The sequence below is a fragment of the Phocoena sinus genome, chromosome 10 (assembly GCF_008692025.1).
Source record: "Phocoena sinus isolate mPhoSin1 chromosome 10, mPhoSin1.pri, whole genome shotgun sequence".
Lineage (NCBI taxonomy): Eukaryota > Metazoa > Chordata > Mammalia > Artiodactyla > Phocoenidae > Phocoena > Phocoena sinus.
This window is the reverse complement of record NC_045772.1, coordinates 51909704-51923248: the sequence shown is the minus strand read 5'-3', so window position 1 is coordinate 51923248 and position 13545 is coordinate 51909704. Positions and strand designations below refer to the sequence as shown.

Sequence of the window (13545 nt, the reverse complement as noted above, 5' to 3'; positions counted from 1 at the left end):
ACTTTGATTTTTTTCCCTCTTTCACTTACCAAAGCAACTTAGTATATTAAAGATCTAACTGCATTCTTTTTCCCTGATTTTTTATGCAAATAAGACACGTAATTTGTTTTGTATTTAAAACATGTGTAAGTGGAATTATAACTTTTAACTGCTCTTTTTTCAATTTTTGCTTGCCTTTCTCTTTTTCATTAAGAGTCTTCCACCTGCATATCCCATGCCAAGTAGCTTTTGTGGGTATCATTCCATATTTTTCTTAATGCTTGCATAGTTGCAAAAACAGGTATTTGTAAGTTTATAAGAGGGTTTGGTGTTTGGTTGCCTTACGTATCCAAAGTGATAACTGTTACCTCATTTGAATTTTTTGTATCTTAATGGTTATTTGCAAAAAGAAATCTCATGGCTAGTTTAATTTGTATTTCAGAACTAGTAATGAGTTGAGTTTCTTTTAACCTTGTTGGATAAAAAGCATATTTATCAATGCTTGCTAAACATAGACTATATGGGAAAGGTAGGTTAATTGTTTTGAAATTGAAATAAAATAAAATCCAATCTCTTCCTGATTTTCTATAATTGATTTTCACTTTCAAAGAGCTTGAATAATGGTTTATATAATCGTGGCATAAAAATAAAGTTTTTATGTTTCCAAAATGACACTAAACCATAAACTATTTGCTTTAGGGTACATGCAGAATGGTCCTGTGAAACCATAGGCTGTCAGTCAGATCTGATTACCTTAGTGCCTTATAATGATGCATGTGGAGTCTCAGCCTAATTTCATCATAGAGCTAACAGTTGGTGCTCATGTATGCATCTGAAGTTCTAGGCCATTGTTTTTGTTCATATGAATTTTTTTTATCATTATAGTTATCTTATTTTAAAATAAGATATTTAAAATAAGTGAGATTTTCAAGATGAATCCAAAGGCAATTTTCAACTAGATAATCCATGTTGTTCTTAAAGATTAGTAGTGGTATGATTTATTTAAGTGTGTTAAATTGGACACTTTATAATCTCTAGGATTTAAAACCTCAGACTATTATTTTCACTTTATCATTATCTTTAGCTAGGAAAAGACTGTGCAAAAATGATAAAATACAACTTAAGGTCAGTTATAGTAGTAGTTAAAACTCAACCTGAATTAATACAATATTTTTTAAATCTCCAGCTACTTTTTTTCAATATATTTTTTAGAAGTTTTATAGTTTTATTTTTTTAATTATTTATTCATTCATTTATTTTTGGCTGTGTTGGGCCTTTGTTGCTGTGTGCGGGCTTTCTCTAGTTGTGTCAAGCGGGGGCTACTCTTCGTTGTGGTGCACGGGCTTCTCATTGCAGTGGCTTCTCTTGTTGCGGAGCACAGGCTCTAGATGTGCGGGTTTCAGTAGTTGTAGCACGCAGGCTCAATAGTTGTGGCTCACGGGCTCTAGATAGCAGGCCCAGTAGCTGTGGTGCATGGGCTTAGTTGCTCCATGGCATGTGAGATCTTCCCGGATCAGGGCTCGAATCCATGTCCCCTGCATTGGCAGGCGGATTCTCAACCACTGCGCCACCAGGGAAGCCCTCCAGCTACTTTTTACGTATTAAGTGTTTTATCCAAGTTTCAGTGTATTAAATGTTTGGAAACTATATGCCAAGTACTGAGCTACCTTAATTTGCATATTTCTAAATGGGCCATGTAAAGAATTGTAGATTTAATCTCTCTTTTCTTGACAGTCTTTGATAAACAGTTACAGTGATTAGGGCCCTGTTCCTGGACCTAGAAAGGAATTGAGAGTAAAGTAAGACACCTGCTACTTAGCAAATAGAAAAAAAGGTGTAATGGCCAAGATAATTTTAGCCTGAAGGCAGAAAATCCTGACATAGAACACTTGGTAACTATTTACTTGAAGTATACCAATTCAATTTTTGGATGGTTGTAATGATAAAATGGAAGTCTTTAGATTTATAGCAAGAAAGACTTGAGCTCTTTTAAGAATTTCATCATAAGAAGAATTGTTACAAAAAGCTGATAATGAGAAGTTGTTGGAATTTTCTTAATGATAGTTACACATCTTTTTGCCTCATTTAAGAACGTATAGCTCTAATACAGAGAGAATTTAGTGTTAATATTACTTACATTTTTATGCTATTAAATATATAGTCTATTTAAATGTAACTAAATGACTCTGACCTAGCTTTTTAAAATGATTAATACATAAAATAAGTTTTGCTTTCATTTGAATATATCTGAGCACAAACGTTGTACTGTATAAAAATGGGCGTATACTAGAGGGTTCTGATGGTTTTTTATGTGAACAGATAGTTTAACTTACTAACAAGCTTAATGTTTCTCCCTTTATAAATGCAGTGGTTTAAAAGGTACATGTCTGGGGAGTTCCTGGTAGCCTAGTGGTTAGGATTCCGAGCTTTCACTCCCTGGTCAGGGAACTGAGATCCCATAGCCGTGCAGCATGGCCAAATAAATAAATGGTACATATCTGGAGGGTTGGTAATTACAGTGGTCTTTTGAGTTCACTACCACTACAAGCTGTTGTCATTTAATGATACTTTTCCCAAGTAACTGTTAAATAATCAGCCTTATTGAATTTTTAGTTCAATTTCTAAAAAGTAGTTAAATATAAATTCAGTGATAACATTAGTATCTCTAAAGGTATTTTATTTAATGAATTAATTTATTTTTATTTAAAAATTTTTCAACTTAATTTTATTTTTGGCTGCGTTGGGTCTTCGTTGCTGTGCACGGGCTTTCTCTAGTTGTGGCGAGCGGGGGACTACTCCTTGTTGCGGTGCGCAGGCTTCTCATTGTGGTGGCTTCTCTTGCTGTGGAGCACAGGCTTTAGGTGTGCAGGCTTTAGTAGTTGTGGCACACGGGCTCAGTAGTTGTGGCTCGTGGGTTCTAGAGCGCAGGCTCAGTAGTTGTGGCGCACGGGCTTAGTTGCTCCGCGGCATGTGGGATCTTCCCGGATCAGGGCTCTAACCCGTGTCCCCTGCACTGGCAGGTGGATTCTTAACCAGTGTGCCACCAGGGAAGTCCCTAAAGTTATTTTAAAGTACCAGTTTGCTGGGGAGCCAGAGAATTATTTATGCTTCTGACAAATGTAGTGTTTGGTATAAACAACATTCATTTGAAGGACCCAAAGGTAGTTCCTGAGGTACTTGAAATGTATCATTCAATAACTACTGTATCTTTACATGGCCATGGTAATTAGGGTTTAGTTAGGGAGATAAAGCTTGTATCTTAAAAATCAATTTGATCTTTTGGACTACTTTCTGACTAGAGTTGGCCAGGGATAGTTTCTCCCAGGTCTGTTATTTTGTGGAAACTTGGGTCTCGGCTAGGATAAGGTGGTATGAATGCTTCTGTTTTCTCTGGTGCATCCCCTGCTGGCCCAGGCCGTTATTGGAATTTCAAGGAAGTCAGACTGTTTGCAGCTAAAAGGTCATCTAAGAACAGAATCTGTACACTGGTAGAGAAGTTCAGAAGGTACTAGATGTTCACAAACCTTCTTGATCTGAGATTTGGCAAAGATTTTTCATGTCTAGTGACCCTTCCTCCACCCCATATCAGGCACTGTTCAGACATTTATACTCCAGATGTTTCTTATCACTGACAGTTCTGAAATCTTTAATTGATACGCTCTGGTCTTTATCATAAACTCATCCTTTCAACTTTCCTGCTTTACGTATTTGGGAACTCCAGAATCTGATTCTTCAATGCACCTACTTTCTCCAGTTCTTCAGCATTTCTCCTATCTTTACTTCTTTTCCTGTGCATCTTAGTTTTCATGATCCATCTTTTCAATCACTCTCTTGCTAGTACCCTTATATCATCACTTGTCCTTCATCTTACCCTGGTATATTCCAACCAAGGATGAAACTGTTTATCTGTGCCTGTCTATATGCAAATGGATGAGATTAGCAGGAGAAATTCATGCAGCTTGTTAGACTGGTACCTTTATAACTAATCAACCTCAATTAGGTCTTCAGTACTACCTGCCTTTCTTATTCTTACCATTTTTTACTAGTCACTTCACTTACCTACTCTACTCAATAACAATTTTATATTTCTTCCCCTCTTTTCAAACCTTTTGCCCTTCTTCTCTGTCTTCTAATTCTCAGTTGATGACTCAAATAGAAACAGATTGTACCTGCCTCAAATTTCCACCACCAAATTCATAGAATTACCAAAATCTACACTCATCCTCACCTCCTCTTGCAATTGAGGAGCTGTCTCACTTAACAAAGATGCGAGCCCTTCTCTTCAGAGGATCCCTCTGGATCCCATTCCCTCTGGTCTTCTCAAGTGTCTTCCCTTACTGTGTTTTAAATCCCTGCCTCTCTTGGATCTTTTCATCAGCACTTAAACATACTATATTCTCATCTTTAAAACACACTGGTGCACTATACATTGTCCTATAGCTGTCTACCTATTTATAGCCAAATAGCATTAAACAATTTACTCACTGTCTTTACTTTTCCACCTCCCATTTATTCTTCAGCTGACTCCAGTCTGTTTTCCATCCCCATCATTTCAAGGAAATAGCTCTCAGATGTCAATATTGCTAAAGTCAGCGGACATTTTTCTTTCCTGTCCTTATTTTACTGAACAGTATTAACAATTGAGCCTGCCTTGGAAATTTCTTGTTTTGGCTTTGTGGTTGCCACTTTCTTCTGGTTTTCATCCTACCTCTTACCCTTTCTTAAATCTTCTTTTCTAGATTTTCCTGGACCTCTAGGTGTTGGGGTTTTTCCAGGCCATCTTTCATCATTCTCCCTGTCTTCCCAGATGATCTTATGCTGCAACTTCATTTTTTATATATATGTTGATAACTTTCAAATTTATGTCTCGCACTAAGTCTTCTGTTCTTGTTTTCAGATTTTTATACCCAGCTGTATACTTGTCTTCTTTACTAAGAAGCACTGGAAATTCAACATGTGCATGAACCTAATGTCTTCTCTCTCCAAACTGACCTTTCCTCCAGTGTTCCTGTCTAATTAATGATACCTGCCCCTCCTCAGCTGGTTCTGTCATAAACCTGGGAGTCATCCTTAATCTCTCCCTTAGCCCCCACATGTGCAGTCTTTAAACAAGTCATGTCAGATCTATTCCATAATATGTCCTGATTCTGTCCAGTTATTTCCATCTGCATTGCTGGCCTGTCTTATCCACATTACTATCATCTCCCTCTTAGACAACTATAACCTCCTAACTGGTGTCCTTGCATTCACTTTTGCTTCCGTCTAATTGATTCTCCACATAACACTCTATTTAAAAATTTTATAATTTTAAGAGATCTTATCATACTATTCCTCTCCTTAAAACATTTGAGTGGCTTCCCATCGCTTTTATGGTAATGTCTAAGTGCTTTAATGTGGCCTACATGGTCCTCCATAATCCAACATCCCCTTCTTTAGGTTTATCTTTCTATTGTCCCCACTCTAGTCCCAGTGACTATCTTTTAGTTACTCGAATATACCAAGTTCCTTCTTGCCTTGGGCTTTGTACAAGCTGTCACCTTTGCTTGAGATGTCCTTTACACCTCTCTTTACTCTGCCTATTTATATTGTATTTATTCTTTAGGTCCCAGCATAAATTATACTTTATCCTTGAAGTGTTACCTGATATTCACAGATTAGCTTCAGTTACACTGAGAGCTTTCTGTACTCTTCTTTCTTAGGATTTACCACAATTATGATTTCTTGCGTGACACTGTTTTTCATCTGTCTCCCCCACTAAACTAAAGTCTTTGAGAACAATGACTGTGTCTGTCTTATTCACCTTGATCCAGGGGTCTGGCTCATAATAAAAGTACGCAGTGAATATTTTTTGAATAAACTGAATGGCTGAATACTTTTCAACAAAATGGAACAATGGAAAATAGTAAAACTCATTTGTTTTTTATAGCATTTCATTTAGATAGAAGAAATTCACCACCAAATAGTTTGACGCCATGTCTAAAGATTCGAAATATGTTTGATCCAGTTATGTAAGTATTATGACGAAAGGTACATGTAATTTTTATTTGGAATATTTGGCTGAAAAATGCATGATACTCTTATAATGCTGTCTGTAATAGAAAAATCTTCTACTTCTGAATCTCTAACTACCGAAATGTTCTGTTTTTCTCATTTCTTCTTTTTTGTTAAATTTCAAGCAAAGGTTTCACCAAAAGACACAGATGTATAATGATTTGTAAAACTTTTATAAATCTGCATTCACTGAGAATCCCCACAGCAGATAAATGCTTGAGTCAAATTAATGACAGATATGATGACAGACAACAGTACCCTTTATTAGATGTATAAGTCGTGTCTGCCACCATTCTTTGCCTCAGTAGGCAATATAGATAGAAATATCTGCTATTTAAAAATTTCCAAATCCTACTCATAAAAAGTTTTCTACAAAAATGTACATACCTTCCCCTCTACAAGACTTGTCCATTTACTGTTTGAGAAACTTTTCTGTCTATGTAATTACAACAACACGTGCATCCAGAAAATAGCACAGTCAAAAGTTATTGCCTTAGAATCCATAATACTTCACATATAAGCTGTAATAATCTTTACAACTTGCTTCCTAGAGGTGACTACTTATCTGTCCAATGATAGGACAAGTCAAATTCTGTTTTTTAAAAAAAGCTGACAGTAGAAATTGTATTACATATAAAATACCCATAAGTACCATCTGATAGCTCATTTATTTCAAGAAATAGTTGATATGGTAAGATTCCAAATGAGTGACAGCAAAATTGTAAATGCAACAAAGCACTGTCAGTACACACACACACACACACACACACACGCACACGCACACACGCACGCATTCCCTCCATTTTGCAGAGGTAGAAACAATTAACGGTGTGGTGATCCCTCTATTTGGAATCTTCCCTTAGGGTTTAGGAAGTCTCTGCCAGTCCAGTATTTTATTACCTGAGATGAAGATTTACAATTTGAAGTGTAACAGCCTTTTCCTTGGACCCACCATCTATATCTCACAAGAAAAACAAATGTGCGTTACTGTAGCGGGAACTCTTTTGTAATAGTAAGGTGATTTATGTCACCTTACTTAGGTGACTTAGGTACAAGGTGACTTAGGTACAAAATGTTTGTCCTATATTCACGCTTCTATTATTTTAGACAAAAAGAAGCTCAGAATATACTAAGAATTTTCCTTAAGTTTAGGAATTTGAAAATGTCATTAAAAAATAATACTTTACTTTTACAAGTTTACTGTAACTCATTAAAGTACTTATTAACATTTGTCTAGATAGAAAAGAGAAATGACTTTAAGTACGTAGGATTTTAAACGTAAAAATGATAGCACATTTATTCTGCTATAGTAGAGATCCTTCAGTGCCTCAGCATGTGCGTTCTTAGACTGGAAAGTGAGAGCAGGGCTGGGACTTCTGAATGCTAATTATTTTTTAATCTACCTACTGTTAGTAACAAGCATTTATATACTGTTAATTTTAACTATATGGTTTTTAAACTATCCCCATTTTAGTTGGGTATATATATTGTAAAAAACAGAAGACTTCTTCTGAGTAGGAATATAGCTGTTAATTTTTTTTCTTTTTTCCCCCAGCTGTATTGAGGTATGATTGAAAAGTAAAAGTTTTATATATTTAGGTCATACAACAGACCTTTTGTGGTTTTTTTTTTTTTTTGCTCATTCTTTAAAAAAATTTATTGAAGTATAGTTGATTTACAATACCATGTTAGTTTCAGGTATACAGCACTGTGATCCAGTTATACATATATATGTGTGTGTGTATATATATATTCCTTTTCATATTGTTTTCCCTTATAGGTCATTACAAAATATTGAGTGTAGTTCCCTGTGCTATGCAGTAGATCCTTGTTGTTTATCTATTTTACATCTATTTTATGTTTATTTTATGTATACATTATATATATAAAATAATGTGTATAAGTATATAGTGTATATATTGTGTAAATTATGTGTAAATTAATCCCCAAATCCTAATTTATCCCTCCCCCCTTTTCCCCTTTGGTAACCATAACTGTTTTCTTTGTCTGTGAGTCTCTTTCTGTTTGTAAATAAGTTCATTTGTATCATTTTTTTAGATTCCACATATAAGCAATATGATATGATATTTGTCTTTCTCTGTTTGGTTTACTTCACTTAGTATGATAATCTCTAGGTCCATCCATGTTGCTGCAAATGGCATTATTTCATTCTTTTTTATGGCTGAGTAATATTCCATTTATGTATCTATACAACATCTTTATCCATTCATCTGTCGATGGACATTTAGGTTGCTTCCATGTCTTGGCTATTAATAGTGCTGCTATGAATATTGGATGAATATTGGGGTGCATGTATCTTTTTGAATTATGGTTTTCTCCTGATATATGCCCAGGAATGGGATTGCAGGTTTATGTGGTAACTCTATTTTTAGTTTTTAAGGAACCTCCATACTGTTCTCTATAGTGACTGTACCAATTTACATCCTCACCAACAGTGTAGGAGAGTTCCTTTTCCTCCACACCCTCTTCAGAATTTATTATTTGTAGACTTTTTGATGATGGCTGTTGATTTTTGTTTTCGTTAATTTTTTAGGGAAATAGGGGATCAGTGGCATTTGGCAATTCAAGAAGCAATTTTAGAAAAATGCAGTGATAATGATGGCATTGTTCACATTGCAGTAGACAAAAATTCACGTGAGGTAAAGTAACTTTTACTATTGAATTCTACATTTTGGATTTGTTGCTACTAAACTAAGACTATTTATTTTCTTTCTTCCCTTTTTATTTTTTTTAAAAATATCACAGGGTTGTGTATATGTTAAATGTCTGTCTCCAGAATATGCTGGGAAAGCTTTTAAGGCATTGCATGGCTCTTGGTTTGATGGTAAGAAATTTGAGTATGACAAACATTTTGAAAAGATAAATTATGGTTTACTGTTAAACTATACCAGATTTTAAATTAAAGAATCGTAGGTTAGCATTTTTAGAGTAATAATTTTAGATTATTTTATGTTCATATATCTTTTACCACAGTTTGTTTTCTATTAAGCACATTCATACAGATCTAAAATATTATTTTTATCTTGCAACAGGGAAATTGGTTACAGTAAAATATTTACGACTAGATAGATATCACCATCGCTTTCCCCAAGCTCTTACTTGCAACACTCCCTTGAAGCCATCAAATAAACATATGAACTCTATGTCTCATCTTCGTCTTCGGACTGGCCTAGCCAATTCTCAAGGAGGTTCCTGAAAAGACTTTCTTCCACTCCTAGGACTGTTCTTTACAATAGGAAAATTCCTGTTTGGCTTCGTCTCCCTTTTTAAATGCTTTTTGTATGTAATATTTTTATTGAGTACAGATCTGTTTGAACGCTCCAGAAATCTTAAGGTTCCAAAGGGACTTAGCAGTGAAGCAGCAATGCTGAGTAGATAGAATAATTGTTTCATTCAGTTTTTGGAGCTCAGTTAAGCCAATGCACTTAAAGTTTTGCATGAGGAACATTGACCTTATTAAGCATTTTCAGATGTGGTGGTTGTTAATTTTGCACCAAGAAGTGTTTGGATAACCACACAAAAGCATGGTGAAAAGGCTTTTTGTATTTCCGTAATTTCCTGTAAACTAATGTTGTGAATTTTTGTATACAGTCACCTACATAGTTCCTTACAGGCTAATGTGGTAAAACTGTTAATTTCCCAATTTAATCTTAGGTTTCTATTGCTTGTAAGAGATTCATTTGCTATAGCTGGAATATGGGAAAATCAATCTGGGTTTAGTGGTTACATATAAGTATAAGTGGATGTACATGTACTTAAACTGGCTTTTGTATATATGTATAAATGCTGGTGATGGCGAAAGTAGTCTTGTTTTGTGAGGATATCTGCATTAAAGCAGTAAAATAAGCTTCCTATTTTATTCATAATCTAATGTATATATATATGTATGTGTATATATGTGTGTATGTATATATATATATGTATGTGTATATGTGTATATATACACACACATATATACATATGGCTGTACTATCATATAGATCAAACAGCCAAACACCTGGAAGTATTAGATAAAAGTTTAAAATATCTTTTATAGGTTTTATATAAAAATGTCTGAGTATGATATTGTGTGAAAGTTCCGATACCAGTTGTAAGGGATTCAAATTTATGTGAGCAATAAAAAAGCAATTGGCAGCCATTGGAAAAGTATTTTGTGAAAAGCTGTATTTATTATAAATACTAGGGCTATGACATAGTACCATTGGGATTAAGTCATTTTCCCAATCTATTTATAATTTAATGAGATGTTAGCTTCCCTGTTGTATGTCAAGTTTAAAGCGGGGCACATTGTTGCAGCAAAATGTGTATTTGAGAAATTATATTTGCAATTTTGGGTCACGAAAGTTTGCAGTATAGTAAATGCAGGAGTGATGGTTGCTTTGTGCCTCAGTATTTACTTTGTTCCAGTGAAGTTACCTTATTACTGTTTATGATTTCAGATTAAAATAGTTACAGAGCAAAGTTTACTTGTAATGTAACAATTGGCTTTTTAAAAATAACCTGTTGATATGTCATTGTCAGTCCAAATGAATATGTGAAACAGCTGGAATTGTACCAATTTTGATTTTGTTTAAAGCTCAGTTTTCTTTTTTTTTTTTTTTAATTGTATATGTGTTGGGTTTGCAGCATGAACTTGCACAGTTAATGCACGTTTTCTGGTTAAGTAAACATGATGCACACTGTTCTGTAACAGAAAACCCTATTGTGCCTTACCTATGTGCTTTTGTGGGCACCATGTTTATGAAGAATAAAAAATGATTTGTTATCTGAAGAGAATAAATTTTAAATTCTCAGTTTATGTCTCAGATGCTAAAGTGTGAAAAAATATATATAATATATAAAATAACTAATCTTTCTGTATTTTATGTGCATCACAGTGATTTATCTGTGCTTAGTGACCCCATCTTGTGACCTGTTATAAGAGTGAATGTAAAAAATAGTTGTGGCATTTTAAGAGGTCGCCTTTTGATGCAGATGCATCTTTTTCTTGCTTCTAAAACATATTCCGTGTAAACATTGTACATTTATTATTGTAATATATACTTTTATGCAGCTTATTTTACCTGAAACTATTAAGCCGACCAAGATCCCTCCCTGCAAGACAGATGGGAATGTGTATAATAACTAGATATTTGAGAAGTTCTGAAGTTTGATGTAATCTGTTACTTGTCCTGTTTAAAAAAAGGAAAAAATTCTAATTAAAAATTTATTAGGTTTTTTTTTTAAATGTGTCTTGGCTTTAAAACAAATTTTTAAGTGCCCTGTGTCTTTATTTTATTTTATTTTTTTTACCAGTGAAAATAGATGCCTTTATTTTTTATCTTTTTTGGTATCTGTAAATATATGTATGATTATAAAAATGGATGAAGACCCTGAAGTTAATTTTAACCATCCATTTCTCAGCATCTTTTCTTTATGAAAATGTCTTTGTCTAACTTTCAAGTGTTTGGCTTAAAGTGGGGCAAGAATGTAAATCAGATGTATCACTAAAGCACTACTTAGTTTAGCTAGACTTTTTTTTTTTTTGGCTGCATTTGGTCTTTGTTGCCGCACGTAGGCCTTTTCTAGTTGTGGCAAGCGGGGGCTACTCTTTGTAGCGGTGCACGGGCTTCTCATTGCAGTGGCTTCTCTTGTTGCAGAGCATGGGCTCTAGGCAGGTGGGCTTCAGTAATTGCAGCACATGGGCCCTAGAGTGTGCATGCTTCAGTAGTTGTGGCGCATGGGCTTTGTTGCTCCATGGCATGTGGGATCTTTCCGGGCCAGGGATTGAACCTATGTCCCCTGCATTGGCAGGTGGCTTCTTAACCACTGTGCCACCAGGGAAATCCCAGCTAGACATTTTTTCATAGCAAGACTTTCTCAAAGGAAGCCATTCTTTTACACATTCTAGCTCAAACTCCTTATCATAAAAGAATAGTTTATGGGCTACCTACTTTGAGTAGCATTGGTTTCGATTTTTCGATGGTTTAATCAACTAAAAAGAAGACTTGACTTAGTTGGTAGACTTTTATTGGTTGCTAACAAATGTCAGACACTGTTACACATTAGGGATGCAAAGATGAAAAAGACATGGCACAGTCTTCAAGATGGTCACAATTTAGAGAACCTAGGGCAGCTAAGTTAAAAGATAGTGTGGAAAATATAGTGAGAGAAGAAAGCAGAATAAATTCTGGGAGATTAGGGTTTCCCTGATGGCGCAGTGGTTAAGAATCTGCCTGCTAATGCAGAAGACATGGGTTCAAGCCCTGGTCCAGGAAGATCCCACATGCCGCGGAGCAACTAAGCCCGTGCGCCACAACTCCTGAGCCTGCGCTCTAGAACCCATGTGCCACAACTGCTGAGGCACGCGTGCCTAGAGCCCTGCTCCGCAACAAGAGAAGCCACCACAATGAGAAGCCCGCGCACTGCAACAAAGAGTAGTCCTCACTCGCTGCAATTAGAGAAAGCCCGCGGGCAGCAACGAAGACCCAAAAATAAATAAATTAATTAAAAAAGAATTCTGGGAGATTAGAGAGGTTGCTTATGCATCTTAATAGATTGAGAAGACATCAGGGCAGATGAGGTAAAATTTATCAGCCACTTCTTAATTAGTATAGGTACAATGGTAAGTCTCTTTTCCTGTGAGCTCTCAGGGAAGCTTCTGTTCTTGTGATGAGCTCATAAAAATTAATGTGTTGAAACCTGAGTTATTATAAAATCCATTTTCATGCTCATTGGTCGGTAGAAACCTGAATATCTTGTGAATTTAGAAGCCTGATATTGCACTTTGTTATATTTTCCTTGTGTGGATGACAAGTTGTGATTTCCAAGTGAACAGTGTCTTGATATATCATGTGCCCAGAACATTTCCTTTAATAAGATTGACCTTGCAATTCTCATTCCCTGCTCCTAGTGACATTACATTACTGCAGGTCATCTACATGGCTTCTTTGCCCTTTTTTCCTAGACTTATCTCGGCAAGTCACTTCTTCCAGATGACTCAACAAAAGATGCTAAATCAAGCAGAATTTTGGCAGCCACTCTTTTGGAAAGGATGCTCAAGAACAGGTACTTAACTGAAAATTAGAAACCAGAAGTTGTGCTTTAAAGAAACTGAATGTCCATAATGCTCATTCTACTGGTCTAGTGAGCATAACTAGCTACTGCCTTTAAGCCCCACTGGAGAAACTTTATGACTAGGAATACATCCTGATGGTAGATTTCTGTACCCAAGAACCTCTACCAGGGGCAGCAGGATAGACTCATTTTGTTGATTCTTGGACTTTAATGCCAGTAGAACCTGAGTACTTAGATTTACCGTTTCTTCCATGGGTAGACGTTGGAGACCTGCACATGCTCCTTTAAAATTGGAAAGAAGGGCTTCCCTGGTGGCGCAGTGGTTGAGAGTCCGCCTGCCGATGCAGGGGACGCGGGTTCGTGCCCCGGTCTGGGAGGATCCCACATGCCGCGGAGCGGCTGGGCCCGTGAGCCATGGCTGCTGGGCCTGCGCGTCCG

General features: G+C 35.9%; 1 protein-coding gene across 5 annotated transcripts in view; it reads left to right on the top strand.

Moving 5' to 3' along the window:
• The window catches only part of LEMD3 (LEM domain containing 3), an 85676-nt gene that overhangs the window by 55801 nt on the left and 16330 nt on the right, over positions 1–13545 (top strand). For 2 of the 5 annotated variants that reach the window (XM_032644290.1, XM_032644293.1), the window contains 4 exons: positions 5906–5987; positions 8585–8690; positions 8797–8875; positions 9084–11280. In XM_032644290.1, coding sequence (XP_032500181.1) covers positions 5906–5987; positions 8585–8690; positions 8797–8875; positions 9084–9247 — 431 coding nt within the window. In that variant the 3' untranslated portion in view covers positions 9248–11280. Of the gene's footprint in view, positions 1–5905; positions 5988–8584; positions 8691–8796; positions 8876–9083; positions 11281–12997; positions 13099–13366; positions 13397–13545 lie in introns of those variants that run through there. The other 3 variants (XM_032644292.1, XM_032644291.1, XM_032644294.1) reach the window with 3 other exon arrangements.